The following is a 14084-nucleotide window of genomic DNA, read 5'->3' on the forward strand; positions in this document are numbered from 1 at the left end:
AGGTTAGTTAAGAAGGTTCAGTCGTTAGGTATTAATGCTGGAGTAATAAAATGGATTCAACAGTGGCTAGATGGGAGATGCCAGAGAGTAGTGGTGGATAATTGTTTATCGGGATGGAGACCGGTGACTAGCGGGGTGCCTCAGGGATCTGTTTTGGGCCCAATGTTGTTTGTAATATACATAAATGATCTGGATGATGGGGTGGTAAATTGGATTAGTAAGTATGCTGATGATACTAAGGTAGGAGGTGTTGTGGATAATGAGGTGGGTTTTCAAAGCTTGCAGGGAGATTTATGCCAGTTAGAAGAATGGGCTGAACGTTGGCAGATGGAGTTTAATGCTGAGAAGTTTGAGGTTCTACATTTTGGCAGGAATAATCCAAATAAAACATACAGGGTAAATGGTAGGGCATTGAGGAATGCAGTGGAACAGAGAGATCTAGGAATAACAGTGCACAGTTCCCTGAAGGTGGAGTCTCATGTAGATAGGGTGGTGAAGAAGGCTTTTGGAACGCTGGCCTTTATAAATCAGAGCATTGAGTACAGAAGTTGGGATGTAATGTTAAAATTATACAAGGCATTGGTAAGGCCAAATTTGGAATATTGTGTACAGTTCTGGTCACCGAATTATAGGAAAGATATCAATAAATTAGAGAGAGTGCAGAGACGATTTACTAGGATGTTACCTGGGTTTCAGCACTTAAGTTACAGAGAAAGGTTGAACAAGTTAGGTCTCTATTCATTGGAGCGTAGAAGGTTGAGGGGGGATTTGATCGAGGTATTTAAAATGTTGAGAGGGATAGATAGAGTTGACGTGAATAGGCTGTTTCCATTGAGAGTAGGGGAGATTCAAACGAGAGGACATGATTTGAGAGTTAGGGGGCAAAAGTTTAAGGGAAACACGAGGGGGTATTTCTTTACTCAGAGAGTGATAGCTGTGTGGAATGAGCTTCCTGTAGAAGTAGTAGAGGCCAGTTCAGTTGTGTCATTTAAGGTAAAATTGGATAAGTATATGGACAGGAAAGGAGTGGAGGGTTATGGGCTGAGTGCGGGTAGGTGGGACTAGGTGAGATTAAGAGTTCGGCACGGACTAGGAGGGCCGGAATGGCCTGTTTCCATGCTGTGATTGTTATATGGTTATATGGTTATACACAGCCCCGAAATGTCCCGTTCACACAGCCCCGAAATGCCCCGTTCACACAGCCCCGAAATGCCCCATTCACACAGCCCCGAAATGCCCCGTTCACACAGCCCCGAAATGCCCCGTGCACACAGCCCCGAAATGCCCCGTTCACATAGCCCCAAAATGCCCCGTTCACACAGCCCCGAAATGCCCCGTTCACACAGCCCCAAAATGCCCCATGCATAGAGCCCCGAAATGCCCCGTGCATAGCCCTGAAATGCCCCGTTCACATAGCCCCAAAATGCCCCGTGCATATAGCCCCGAAATGCCCCGTTCACACAGCCCCAAAATGCCCCGTGCATAGAGCCCCGAAATGCCCCGTGCATAACCCCGAAATGCCCCGTTCACATAGCCCCGAAATGCCCCGTTCACACAGCCCCGAAATGCCCTGTGCACATAGCCCCGAAATGCCCTGTGCACACAGCCCCGAAATGTCCCATTCACACAGCCCCGAAATGCCCCGTTCACACAGCCCCGAAATGCCCTGTGCACATAGCCCCGAAATGCCCTGTGCACATAGCCCCGAAATGCCCCATTCACACAGCCATTGTCGCTGCACAGACGGTTTACAGACAGATGAGAAAAAGTTTATGAAATGTGAACGGTTTTCTTTGCTGTACCCTATTTCATTGTACCCGTCAATTAATAAATAAAATCAAAAGTATGTGAGTTTCCACTTTCATTCTAAATATTCATAGTCTGCATATTACAAAAAAAAACCAAAGTTCCGTTAAAAACACAAAATGCTGGCAGAACTCAGCAGGCCAGACAGCATCTATGGGAGGAGGTAGTGACGACGTTTCGGGCCGAAACCCTTCATCAGGAGTGATGAAACGTTGTCACTACCTCCTCTCATAGATGCTGTCTGGCCTGCTGAATTCTGCCAGCATTTTGTGTTTTTATTTATTTCCAGCATCTGCAGATTCACTCGTGTTGCCTTTGAAATCAAAGTTCCGTGCAGTTTTTGGGCCGTGTGAAACTGTCCTGCTCAGATCACTGGTTAGTCTGTGCAGCTGTAAAATAAATTATAAGGAACATTGGGTGGAGCTGGGAGATCTGGGAACAGGAGTGCAATTGGCTAGAAGAATTCCCACAATGGAAAAGCTTATTTCACCCTTTGAAAGACAGACATTGAATGGAAGTGACGGAACAATATGTTACTAGACTGGGAGAATCAAAGGTCACTGTTTGCATGCTAACAGTTGCACAGCTTTGCTGGGGCGCCATGAGTTCGAAGGCTGAAGCTTGGAGGTCAAAGACCAAAGGAAGAGGCCCAAAGGAGTCACACAGTTTCAGGTGACCGGTGTTGGAGGTCCATGTATGCCAAGAAGTGGAGGCCCCTAAGCTCAAACCCACAATTGGCAAGTCCTGGGACGGTCCAAAGTTGGAGGCCAATGTCTGAGAGTCTGGGCCAAGGACTGAAGACAGTCTGTCCTGGGGTTGGAAGCTTGTCTGTGTGTGTGGGAGGGGCTTTCCAGCTGCTGTTGCTCATTTTGTTCTGTACTCAGCAGGTCAGGCAGCATCTATGGAGAGGAATAACCAGTTGCTGTTTCAGGTCGAACCCTTCATCAGGACTGTGAAGGAGGGGGGAAGAAGCCAGTATATGGAGGTGGGGGGAGTCCAAGCTAGAAGGTGACATGTGAAACCAGGTGAGGGGGAAGTAGGTGAGTGGGGGAGAGAGTTGAAATAAGAAGCTGGGAGATGATATGTGGAAGAGTTAAAGGGCTGGAGAGGAAGGAATCTGATAGGAGAGGAGAGTGGACCGTGGGAGAAAGGGAAGGAACAGGGCTACAAGACAGAAGTGGTGGACATATGAGGAAAAGAGAAGGGGTAAGAGAGGTACCAGAATGGGGAATGGAAAAGGAGAGGAGGAGGACAGGGAGAAAATGATGAGAAATATATGAATCTGAGTTTGAGTGTATGCAGCCAGACACTGACGGTGAAGCAGGGCCTGGTGAAACAGGCACCATGTCATGTTTGTGGCTGACAGACCCCAGGCTTCAGGGTGCATAAACTGGACAAGTTCTAACTACAGAAGCATCCTGAATAACTAATAAGATTTAAAATGACAGAACATTTCAATAAATTATCATGCTTGACAGTTACTAATTGGAATGAAGTTATGTAGATGATCAGAGCTGCCATATCACAAAGGTTACTGAAGCATATGCAGGGGTTGATTTATTGATCTGATAAAGTCCCCCCTTAATTATCTACTAATTAATATTTAATGAAAAGCTTGTGTTCTATGAAACATTAATTAAAGAGACAACTGCTTCCAGCAGTACTGAAACTTGGACACATGTAGCTTTGCTGAGAGTTGGTGTGATTTACCCAGAGCAGTATCGAGACTCTCTGACCAGTGGGATGTGGGTACGGGGTCTGTTCACTGAGCAGTATCGAGACTCTCTGACCAGTGGGATGTGGGTACGGGGTCTGTTCACTGAGCAGTATCGAGACTCTGACCAGTGGGATGTGGGTACGGGGTCTGTTCACTGAGCAGTATCGAGACTCTGACCAGTGGGATGTGGGTACGGGGTCTGTTCACTGAGCAGTATCGTGATTCTCTGACCAGTGGGATGTGGGTACGGGGTCTGTTCACTGAGCAGTATCGAGACTCTCTGACCAGTGGGATGTGGGTACGGGGTCTGTTCACTGAGCAGTATCGAGACTCTGACCAGTGGGATGTGGGTACGGGGTCTGTTCACTGAGCAGTATCGAGACTCTGACCAGTGGGATGTGGGTACGGGGTCTGTTCACTGAGCAGTATCGTGATTCTCTGACCAGTGGGATGTGGGTACGGGGTCTGTTCACTGAGCAGTATCGTGATTCTCTGACCAGTGGGATGTGGGTACGGGGTCTGTTCACAGAGCAGTGTCGTGATTCTCTGACCAGTGGGATGTGGGTACGGGGTCTGTTCACTGAGCAGTATCGTGATTCTCTGACCAGTGGGATGTGGGTACGGGGTCTGTTCACTGAGCAGTATCGTGATTCTCTGACCAGTGGGATGTGGGTACGGGGTCTGTTCACTGAGCAGTATCGAGACTCTCTGACCAGTGGGATGTGGGTACGGGGTCTGTTCACTGAGCAGTATCGTGACTCTCTGACCAGTGGGATGTGGGTACGGGGTCTGTTCACTGAGCAGTATCGTGACTCTCTGACCAGTGGGATGTGGGTACGGGGTCTGTTCACTGAGCAGTATCGAGACTCTCTGACCAGTGGGATGTGGGTACGGGGTCTGTTCACTGAGCAGTATCGTGACTCTCTGACCAGTGGGATGTGGGTACGGGGTCTGTTCACTGAGCAGTATCGAGACTCTCTGACCAGTGGGATGTGGGTACGGGGTCTGTTCACTGAGCAGTATCGTGATTCTCTGACCAGTGGGATGTGGGTACGGGGTCTGTTCACTGAGCAGTATCGTGATTCTCTGACCAGTGGGATGTGGGTACGGGGTCTGTTCACTGAGCAGTATCGAGACTCTGAACAGTGGGATGTGGGTACGGGGTCTGTTCACTGAGCAGTATCGTGACTTTCTGTCCAGTGGGATGTGGGTACGGGGTCTGTTCACTGAGCAGTATCGAGACTCTCTGACCAGTGGGATGTGGGTACGGGGTCTGTTCACTGAGCAGTATCGTGACTCTCTGACCAGTGGGATGTGGGTACGGGGTCTGTTCACTGAGCAGTATCGTGATTCTCTGACCAGTGGGATGTGGGTACGGGGTCGGTTCACTGAGCAGTATCGAGACTCTCTGACCAGTGGGATGTGGGTACGGGGTCTGTTCACTGAGCAGTATCGAGACTCTCTGACCAGTGGGATGTGGGTACGGGGTCTGTTCACTGAGCAGTATCGAGACTCTCTGACCAGTGGGATGTGGGTACGGGGTCTGTTCACTGAGCAGTATCGTGACTCTCTGACCAGTGGGATGTGGGTACGGGGTCTGTTCACTGAGCAGTATCGAGACTCTCTGACCAGTGGGATGTGGGTACGGGGTCTGTTCACTGAGCAGTATCGAGACTCTGACCAGTGGGATGTGGGTACGGGGTCTGTTCACTGAGCAGTATCGTGATTCTCTGACCAGTGGGATGTGGGTACGGGGTCTGTTCACTGAGCAGTATCGAGACTCTGACCAGTGGGATGTGGGTACGGGGTCTGTTCACTGAGCAGTATCGTGACTCTCTGACCAGTGGGATGTGGGTACGGGGTCTGTTCACTGAGCAGTATCGAGACTCTCTGACCAGTGGGATGTGGGTACGGGGTCTGTTCACTGAGCAGTATCGAGACTCTCTGACCAGTGGGATGTGGGTACGGGGTCTGTTCACTGAGCAGTATCGAGACTCTGACCAGTGGGATGTGGGTACGGGGTCTGTTCACTGAGCAGTATCGTGATTCTCTGACCAGTGGGATGTGGGTACGGGGTCTGTTCACTGAGCAGTATCGTGACTCTCTGACCAGTGGGATGTGGGTACGGGGTCTGTTCACTGAGCAGTATCGTGATTCTCTGACCAGTGGGATGTGGGTACGGGGTCTGTTCACTGAGCAGTATCGTGATTCTCTGACCAGTGGGATGTGGGTACGGGGTCTGTTCACTGAGCAGTATCGAGACTCTGACCAGTGGGATGTGGGTACGGGGTCTGTTCACTGAGCTGTATCGTGATTCTCTGACCAGTGGGATGTGGGTACGGGGTCTGTTCACTGAGCAGTATCGTGACTCTCTGTCCAGTGGGATGTGGGTACGGGGTCTGTTCACTGAGCAGTATCGTGATTCTCTGACCAGTGGGATGTGGGTATGGTGTCTGTTCACTGAGCAGTATCGAGACTCTGACCAGTGGGATGTGGGTACGAGGTCTGTTCACTGAGCAGTATCGTGATTCTCTGACCAGTGGGATGTGGGTACGGGGTCTGTTCACTGAGCAGTATCGAGACTCTGACCAGTGGGATGTGGGTATGGGGTCTGTTCACTGAGCAGTATCGTGATTCTCTGACCAGTGGGATGTGGGTACGGGGTCTGTTCACTGAGCAGTATCGTGTTTCTCTGACCAGTGGGATGTGGGTACGGGGTCTGTTCACTGAGCAGTATCGAGACTCTCTGACCAGTGGGATGTGGGTACGGGGTCTGTTCACTGAGCAGTATCGAGACTCTCTGACCAGTGGGATGTGGGTACGGGGTCTGTTCACTGAGCAGTATCGAGACTCTCTGACCAGTGGGATGTGGGTACGGGGTCTGTTCACTGAGCAGTATCGAGACTCTCTGACCAGTGGGATGTGGGTACGGGGTCTGTTCACTGAGCAGTATCGAGACTCTCTGATCAGTGGGATGTGGGTACGGGGTCTGTTCACTGAGCAGTATCGTGATTCTCTGACCAGTGGGATGTGGGTACGGGGTCTGTTCACTGAGCAGTATCGAGACTCTCTGACCAGTGGGATGTGGGTATGGGGTCTGTTCACTGAGCAGTATCGAGACTCTCTGACCAGTGGGATGTGGGTACGGGGTCTGTTCACTGAGCAGTATCGTGATTCTCTGACCAGTGGGATGTGGGTACGGGGTCTGTTCACTGAGCAGTATCGTGATTCTCTGACCAGTGGGATGTGGGTACGGGGTCTGTTCACTGAGCAGTATCGAGACTCTCTGACCAGTGGGATGTGGGTACGGGGTCTGTTCACTGAGCAGTATCGTGATTCTCTGACCAGTGGGATGTGGGTACGGGGTCTGTTCACTGAGCAGTATCGTGATTCTCTGACCAGTGGGATGTGGGTACGGGGTCTGTTCACTGAGCAGTATCGTGATTCTCTGACCAGTGGGATGTGGGTACGGGGTCTGTTCACTGAGCAGTATCGAGACTCTCTGACCAGTGGGATGTGGGTACGGGGTCTGTTCACTGAGCAGTATCGTGATTCTCTGACCAGTGGGATGTGGGTACGGGGTCTGTTCACTGAGCAGTATCGTGATTCTCTGACCAGTGGGATGTGGGTACGGGGTCTGTTCACTGAGCAGTATCGAGACTCTCTGACCAGTGGGATGTGGGTACGGGGTCTGTTCACTGAGCAGTATCGTGACTCTCTGACCAGTGGGATGTGGGTACGGGGTCTGTTCACTGAGCAGTATCGAGACTCTCTGACCAGTGGGATGTAGGTACGGGGTCTGTTCACTGAGCAGTATCATGACTCTCTGTCCAGTGGGATGTGGGTACGGGGTCTGTTCACAGAGCAGTATCGTGACTCTCTGACCAGTGGGATGTGGGTACGGGGTCTGTTCACAGAGCAGTATCGAGACTCTCTGACCAGTGGGATGTGGGTACGGGGTCTGTTCACTGAACAGTATCGAGACTCTGACCAGTGGGATGTGGGTACGGGGTCTGTTCACTGAGCAGTATCGAGACTCTCTGACCAGTGGGATGTGGGTACGGGGTCTGTTCACTGAGCAGTATCGTGACTCTCTGACCAGTGGGATGTGGGTACGGGGTCTGTTCACTGAGCAGTATCGTGATTCTCTGACCAGTGGGATGTGGGTACGGGGTCTGTTCACTGAGCAGTATCGAGACTCTCTGTCCAGTGGGATGTGGGTACGGGGTCTGTTCACTGAGCAGTACCTAGACTCTGTGATCTGATAATAAATGTCAGGGCCCATTCCACAGGGGCCGAGCTGCTGGTGGAGTGGTGGTGTGTGTGTAGAGTCAGATCTCCAGCTCATTTAATTCACTGAGCTGCCTCTCCCCACTCTCCTGCCACCACCCACCAGCAGCAGAAAGGAGTCTGGTCCATGTTAAGGTGTCTGTCCTCATCCAGGGGTAACAAATGCCTGAGGAACAAACAATGTGGAGTTGACAGGTGAGGTGAAAGAAAACCAGGCCGCATCTGTGGGGAGGTGTCTCACATCGTCAGCCTCTAATCAGAACTGGACAGTGAGAGAACAACAGCTTTTCAGTTGCAGAGAAGGGAGGGGTGGGCAAGAGAACAAGAGAATTAACTCCGGTTGTCCAAGCAACACAGTCTCTCAAACCATAGAACCACAGAACACTAGAACAGTACAGGCCCTTCAGCCCTCCATGTTGTGCTGACCCATATAATCCTTAAAAAAAAGTACTAAACCCACACTACCCCATAACCCTCCATTTTCCTTTCATCCATGTGCATGTCAAAGAGGCTCTTAAATACCCCTAATATTTTAGCCTCCACCACCATCCCTGGCAAGTCATTCCAGGCACTCACAACCCTCTGTGTAAAAAACTTACTCCTGATGTCTCCCCTAAACTTTCCTCCCTTAATTTTGTACATATGGCCTCTGGTGTTTGCTATTGGTGCCCTGGGAAACAGGTACTGGCTATCCACCCTATCTATGCCTGTCATAATCTTGTAGACCTCTATCAAGTCCCCTCTCATTCTTCTACACTCCAACGAGAAAAGTCTCAGCTCTGCTAACCTTGCTTCATATGACTTATTCTTCAAACCAGGCAACATCCTGGTAAATCTCCTCTGCACCTTCTCCATAGCTTCCACATCCTTCCTATAATGAGGTGACCAGAATTGAACACAATACTCTAAGTGCGGTCTCACCAGAGATTTGTAGAGTTTCAACATGACATCTTTACTCTTGAACTCAATCCCCCTGTTTATGAAGCCTAGCATCCCATAGGCCTTCTTAACTACCCTATCAAACTGTGCATCGACCTTGTGGGATGTATGGATTTGAACCCCAAGGTCCCTTTGTTCATCCACACTCTTAAGTAACTGACCATTAACCCTGTACTCAGCCTTCTGGTTTGTCCTTCCAAAATGCATCACCTCACACTTATCCAGATTGAACCCCATCTGCCATTTTTCTGCCCAACTCTGCAGCCTGTCTATATCCTCTTGTAACCTTTGACAACCTACAGCTCTATCCACAACTCCTCCAATCTTCGTGTCATCCGCAAACTTACTCACCCATCCTTCCGCCTCTACATCCAGGTCATTTATAAAAATCACAAATAGCAGGGGTCCCAGAACAGATCCCTGTGGCACTCCACTAGTCCTTGACCTCCAGGCAGAATACTTTCCTTCCACAACTACCCTCTGCTTTCTTCCCGTAAGCCAATTTTTTATCCAAGCAGCCAAGATCCCACTTATCCCATGCCTCATGACTTTCTGGATGAGGCTCTCGTGAGGGACCCTGTCAAATGCCTTGCTAAAGTCCATGTAGACCACATCCACTGCCCTACCCTCATCAATTTCTTTTGTTACCTCTTCAAAAAACTCAATCAGGCTCGTGAGGCACGATCTTCCCTTCACAAAGCTATGTTGACTATCCATGAGTAGACTGTACTTCTCCAAATGCTCGTAGATCCTATCCTTAAGAATCCTTTCCAATAGTTTGCAGACCACTGACGTAAGACTCACCGGTCTATAGTTCCCAGGTTTCTCCCTATTACCTTTTTTAAACAAGGGAACTACATTTGCCATTCTCCAATCCTCCGGCACCTCCTCTGCAGCCAAAGAGGATTCAAAGATCATGGCTAATGCTCCAGCAATCTCAACCTGGGGTGTATCATATCCGGCCCTGGGGATTTATCAATCTTGATGTTTTTAAGAAGATCCAGCATTTCTTCTTCTGTAATCTCCACATTGTCCAGCATACAGGCCCCCTCTACTTCGACCTCATCCTGATCAAGATCCTTTTCACTTGTGAATACTGAAGCATTTCACTTGTGAATACAAAGGAGGATAAATTCCAGCTAATCTCAGTCAGCTTGTCCGGGGAGTGTGAAGAAGGACAGTTAAAGAGAAGACCAAACAGCATGTGGGAAGTGTGAGAGGTGGAGGTGAAGCACAACATGGCATTAGAGAGAGTGCTGTCATACTTAGCAAATCAGTTTGCATCCATGGGGAGAGAAAAGTTGTTATAGGAGGATAATGTTACACCAGAAAAGGGCCAGTTCTCACACACACAGGCTTCAGTATTCAGCCCAGAGCGTTCTGGCAGTAATGAGGTACAGTTCCTCTGACCTCACGTTCGAACAGAGTAAGATAAATAACTTGATTCACTTATAAGTTTGTCTTCCAAAACATTAAAGAAATATTTAAAGATCTTGCTTTACATTTTTGCTTAAAGATGAGCTTGTTTGTCACATGTGTCCTTTGTGTCAAATCAAATCAGCGGGAATGTGCTGGGGTTAAAAGTTTCAGTAAATAAAAACACAGCATTTGTGGTCTGGTTATACCACAATTCCTCATCACCTAGTGGATAGAATAGATTTCAATACCCCTCCATTCCACACCTGCTGGACACTGAGTGAAAATTTCCTCTTGGCTCCCCTCTGGTGACAAACTGCACTAATACTCCAGAATGGCCACCGAATCAATTGACTCCATTAAGCCTTGTTAAACTTGTTTTCAGTAGGAATGAATTTATTTTTAGTAGCTGGTGTCACCCGGAGGATGTTTCAGCATTGTCGCGCAGACTGGAAAGTGTTAAATTAGACAAGAGATGCCCTTGAAGCACAGAAAGGGCAGTGAAATTGCTCATCTCGTGTTCCTGAGCATTGGATCACTAGGCAACAAGTGCAAATAAAAACTGGGAAATGAGGAGGTCGATGAATCCTCCGAGCAGCAAGGAACAAATTAAACAACGTGACAACTGTGACAGTCGTCTCATCGTGGCAACCACTCAGTCCTGACCAGCCGCCCACCTGGGCAGCTCCTCTGACAGCTGTGAGGGGCAAGCACACTGAATGTCTGACAGAGGCTGTGCTGTAAGGGAGGTCACATCCAAACTGCATTCATTCTCTGAAGCAGGCCCATTCCAAACACAGCCTCCACCAATCAGTGAACTTGTTTACATCGAAGGATTCTAACATCTGAGATTCGACCAACAGGCTCACATCAGGTAGAAACCTAAAACAAAATCTCTTCATGGCCAACTCCTTCATGTGAATATTCAGCCATGTTCACTTGCTGGGCTGGGCTGGGCTGGGTAAGGGTTTCCTACCCCAGGCCAAGGGTCTAATGAATACCCTGTCCCGACCGAGGTCTTGTCACAAGGACAGCAAGCTGTTTACTCTGTACCTGTGCCGTGCAATATATGCATTTTGAATATATCTTATTAACTTATTTGTAGTAATACTTTGTTTTATGTACTGCGTGTGATATATGTATTGTGGGTGCACTGTGATCTGGAGGAATATTGTTTCATTTGGTCATTGTTAAGACCATAAGACCATGGAGTGTGTGGGCATGATTGTGTGCGTGTGTGCATGAGTATGTATTTGGGTGTGAGAGTATATGTGAGTGTGTGTATAGGTGTGTGAGTGTGTGTTAGTGTATGTGTGTGTATCTATGTAAGTGTGTATGAGTGTGTGTGACTCAGTGTGCACCACTGTGTGTGTGAGTACGTGAGTATGAGTGTGTGTGTGTGAGTACGTGTGAGTGTGAGTGTGTGTGTGTGTGCGTGCGTGAGAGAGTGTGTGTGTGTGCGTGCGTGAGAGAGAGTGTGTGTGTGAGTATGTGAGTATGAGTGTGTGTGTGAGTGTGCGTGTGTGTGAGTACATGAGTGTGTGTGTGTGAGTACGTGAGTATGAGTGTGTGTGTGAGTACGTGTGAGTGTGAGTGTGTGTGTGTGTGCGTGCGTGCGAGAGAGTGTGTGTGTGAGTATGTGAGTATGAGTGTGTGTGTGAGTGTGCGTGTGTGTGAGTACATGAGTGTGTGTGTGTGTGTGAGTACGTAAGTGTGTGTGTGTGAGTACGTGAGTGGCTGTGTGAGTGTGTGTGTGTGTGTGAGTACGTAAGTGTGTGTGTGTGAGTATGTGAGTGTCTGTGTGAGCGTGTGAGTGTGTGAATGTGGAATCCTGGCAGCTGACACGAGGAAGGAAGCCCTGTTTGCCACCTACCTGCTTCTGCTCTTCCCCGAGCCCGTCCCACATTGAGGCCACGATCTTGGAGACATCGCCGAAGGTGGCGCTGGGGTTCTGTCCTTTGATGGCAGCTTGTGTGTCTCGGAAGAATAGGGCATAGGCAGAGACTGGCTTTTGGGGCTCGTTCGGATCTTTCTTCTTTTTCTTCTTCTGTGCCTTGATCTTCTTGCCATTATCCACTGATGGGCGCTTCTCTCCATTGAACTGTAAGGTAAGGCGGTAATAACTCGCTCTGCTTCTGAAGCTGGTGAGATTCCCGCAGTATACCACCCTCTTGTGTACCTAATTCTCTGAGCTCTCCTGCTGATATGGGGGGGGGCAACTATTTACTTCAGGCTGTGTCCCACCTTACTGCTCCAAGTGACCTACACCCACAGCTAGTTGTGACAATATTCCCTCCCCCCTTCACCTACATCTTCCAGCACTAGACTTCCTCATTTCCCTCCACTGATCACACTTAAGACCACTTTTATTTAAGGAAAGATGAGCTGGCATTGGAGAGGGTCCAGAGGAGGGTCACCAAACGATTCTGGGAATGAAGGGTTAATGGGCGAAGAGTGTTTGATGACTCTGGACCTTTACTTGCTGGAGTTTAGAAGAACGTGGGAGGATCTGATTGTAACTTATCGAATATTGAAAGGTATACGCAGAGTGGACATGGAGAGGATGTTTCCTGTAGTGGGGGAGTCTAGGACCAGAAGGCACGGCCTCAGAATAGAGGGATGTCCATTTAGACAGAGATGAGGAGGAATTTCTTTACCCAGTGAGTGGTGGATCTGTGGAATTCATTGCCATAGACAACAGTGGAGGCAGTCATTGGGTATATTTGAAGTGAGGGCTACGAGGTTATGGGAGAAAGCAGGAGGGAGGGTAATAAATCAGCCATGGTGGAGTGGCAGGAGTAGACTCAATGGGTTGAATGGCCCAGATAAGAGCAGAATTAGGTCACTTGGGCCGTCAAGTCTGCTTTGCCATTCCATCATGGAACCTATCAACTTCCACTTTAAAAACACCCTATCACTTGGCCTGCAGTCACTTGTGGCCATGAGTCCCACAGACCCATCACCCTCTCTGTACTTCTGACCAAACAGAGAACGTGCTCTGCAACCACAGGGAACTCACAGTGAGCCTGTCTTTTGGGAATGGATAATTCTTATCCCCATAACTTTCAGGCCCGTCCCTTTGGCTGGTGAAGATGGGTGCCGAACAGGCTGTGTCAGCACGTTGCCCTTGGGCAGGCTACTGCTTTTAACCCAGAGAACTGCTGAGGGGATCATTGTAGCCTCTCTTCCACCCAGCAGGAGCACTGCATACACAGTGCCCTTAGCATTGTCAATGAAACACCCACCTACCCAGCAATCTCACTGACCCCCTACCATCAGCAGGAGGTACCTCAGCGTTAGGACGAGGACTGTCAGGATGGGAAACAGCTTCTTCCCCCAGGCTGTACGACTACAAACTACCCAGGTCTCAAAATGCATACATGCATGAATATGCATTAGTTTCAAAGTAAATATGCAGAAAGATAGGTCTGGTCTGCGGGTTGAGATTCCACGCACTTTTGATGGTATCAGTAATGATCTGGCAAGTGTGGATTGGGAAAGGCTGTTTTCTGGCAAAGGTGTATTTGGAAAGTGGGAGGCCTTCAGAAATGAAATGTTGAGAATACAAAGCCTGTCAGAATAAAAGGTAAAGATAACAAGTATAGGGAACCTTGGTTTTCAAGAGATATTGAGGTCCTAGTTAAGAGAAAAAAGGAGGTTTATAGCAGGTACAAATAAGGTGCTCATGGAGTATAAGAAATGCACACAACACTTCGAAAGAAATCAGGGGGGCTAAAAAGGGGCAAGAGGTTGCCCTAGCAGACAAGGTGAAGGAGAATCCCAAGGGATTCTACAGGTATATTAAGAGAAAAGGACTGCAAGGGTCAAAATTGGTCCTCTGGAAAATGAGAATCATAATCCAGATGTGGACCCAAAAGAGATCTTAAATAGCTTTTTTTTTGCTTCAGGAGACAGA

At 48.9% G+C, this 14084-nt stretch overlaps 1 protein-coding gene across 4 annotated transcripts in view; it reads right to left on the reverse strand.

The window, feature by feature from the left end:
• Nucleotides 1-14084, reverse strand: part of tox2 (TOX high mobility group box family member 2) — a 230520-nt gene that overhangs the window by 11871 nt on the left and 204565 nt on the right. For all 4 annotated transcript variants that reach the window (XM_073062260.1, XM_073062261.1, XM_073062259.1 and 1 more), the window contains one exon: nucleotides 12042-12269. In XM_073062260.1, coding sequence (XP_072918361.1) covers nucleotides 12042-12269 — 228 coding nt within the window. The remainder of the gene's footprint in view (nucleotides 1-12041; nucleotides 12270-14084) is intronic.

Source organism: Hemitrygon akajei, chromosome 11, assembly GCF_048418815.1.
Source record: "Hemitrygon akajei chromosome 11, sHemAka1.3, whole genome shotgun sequence".
Taxonomy (NCBI): Eukaryota; Metazoa; Chordata; class Chondrichthyes; order Myliobatiformes; family Dasyatidae; genus Hemitrygon; species Hemitrygon akajei.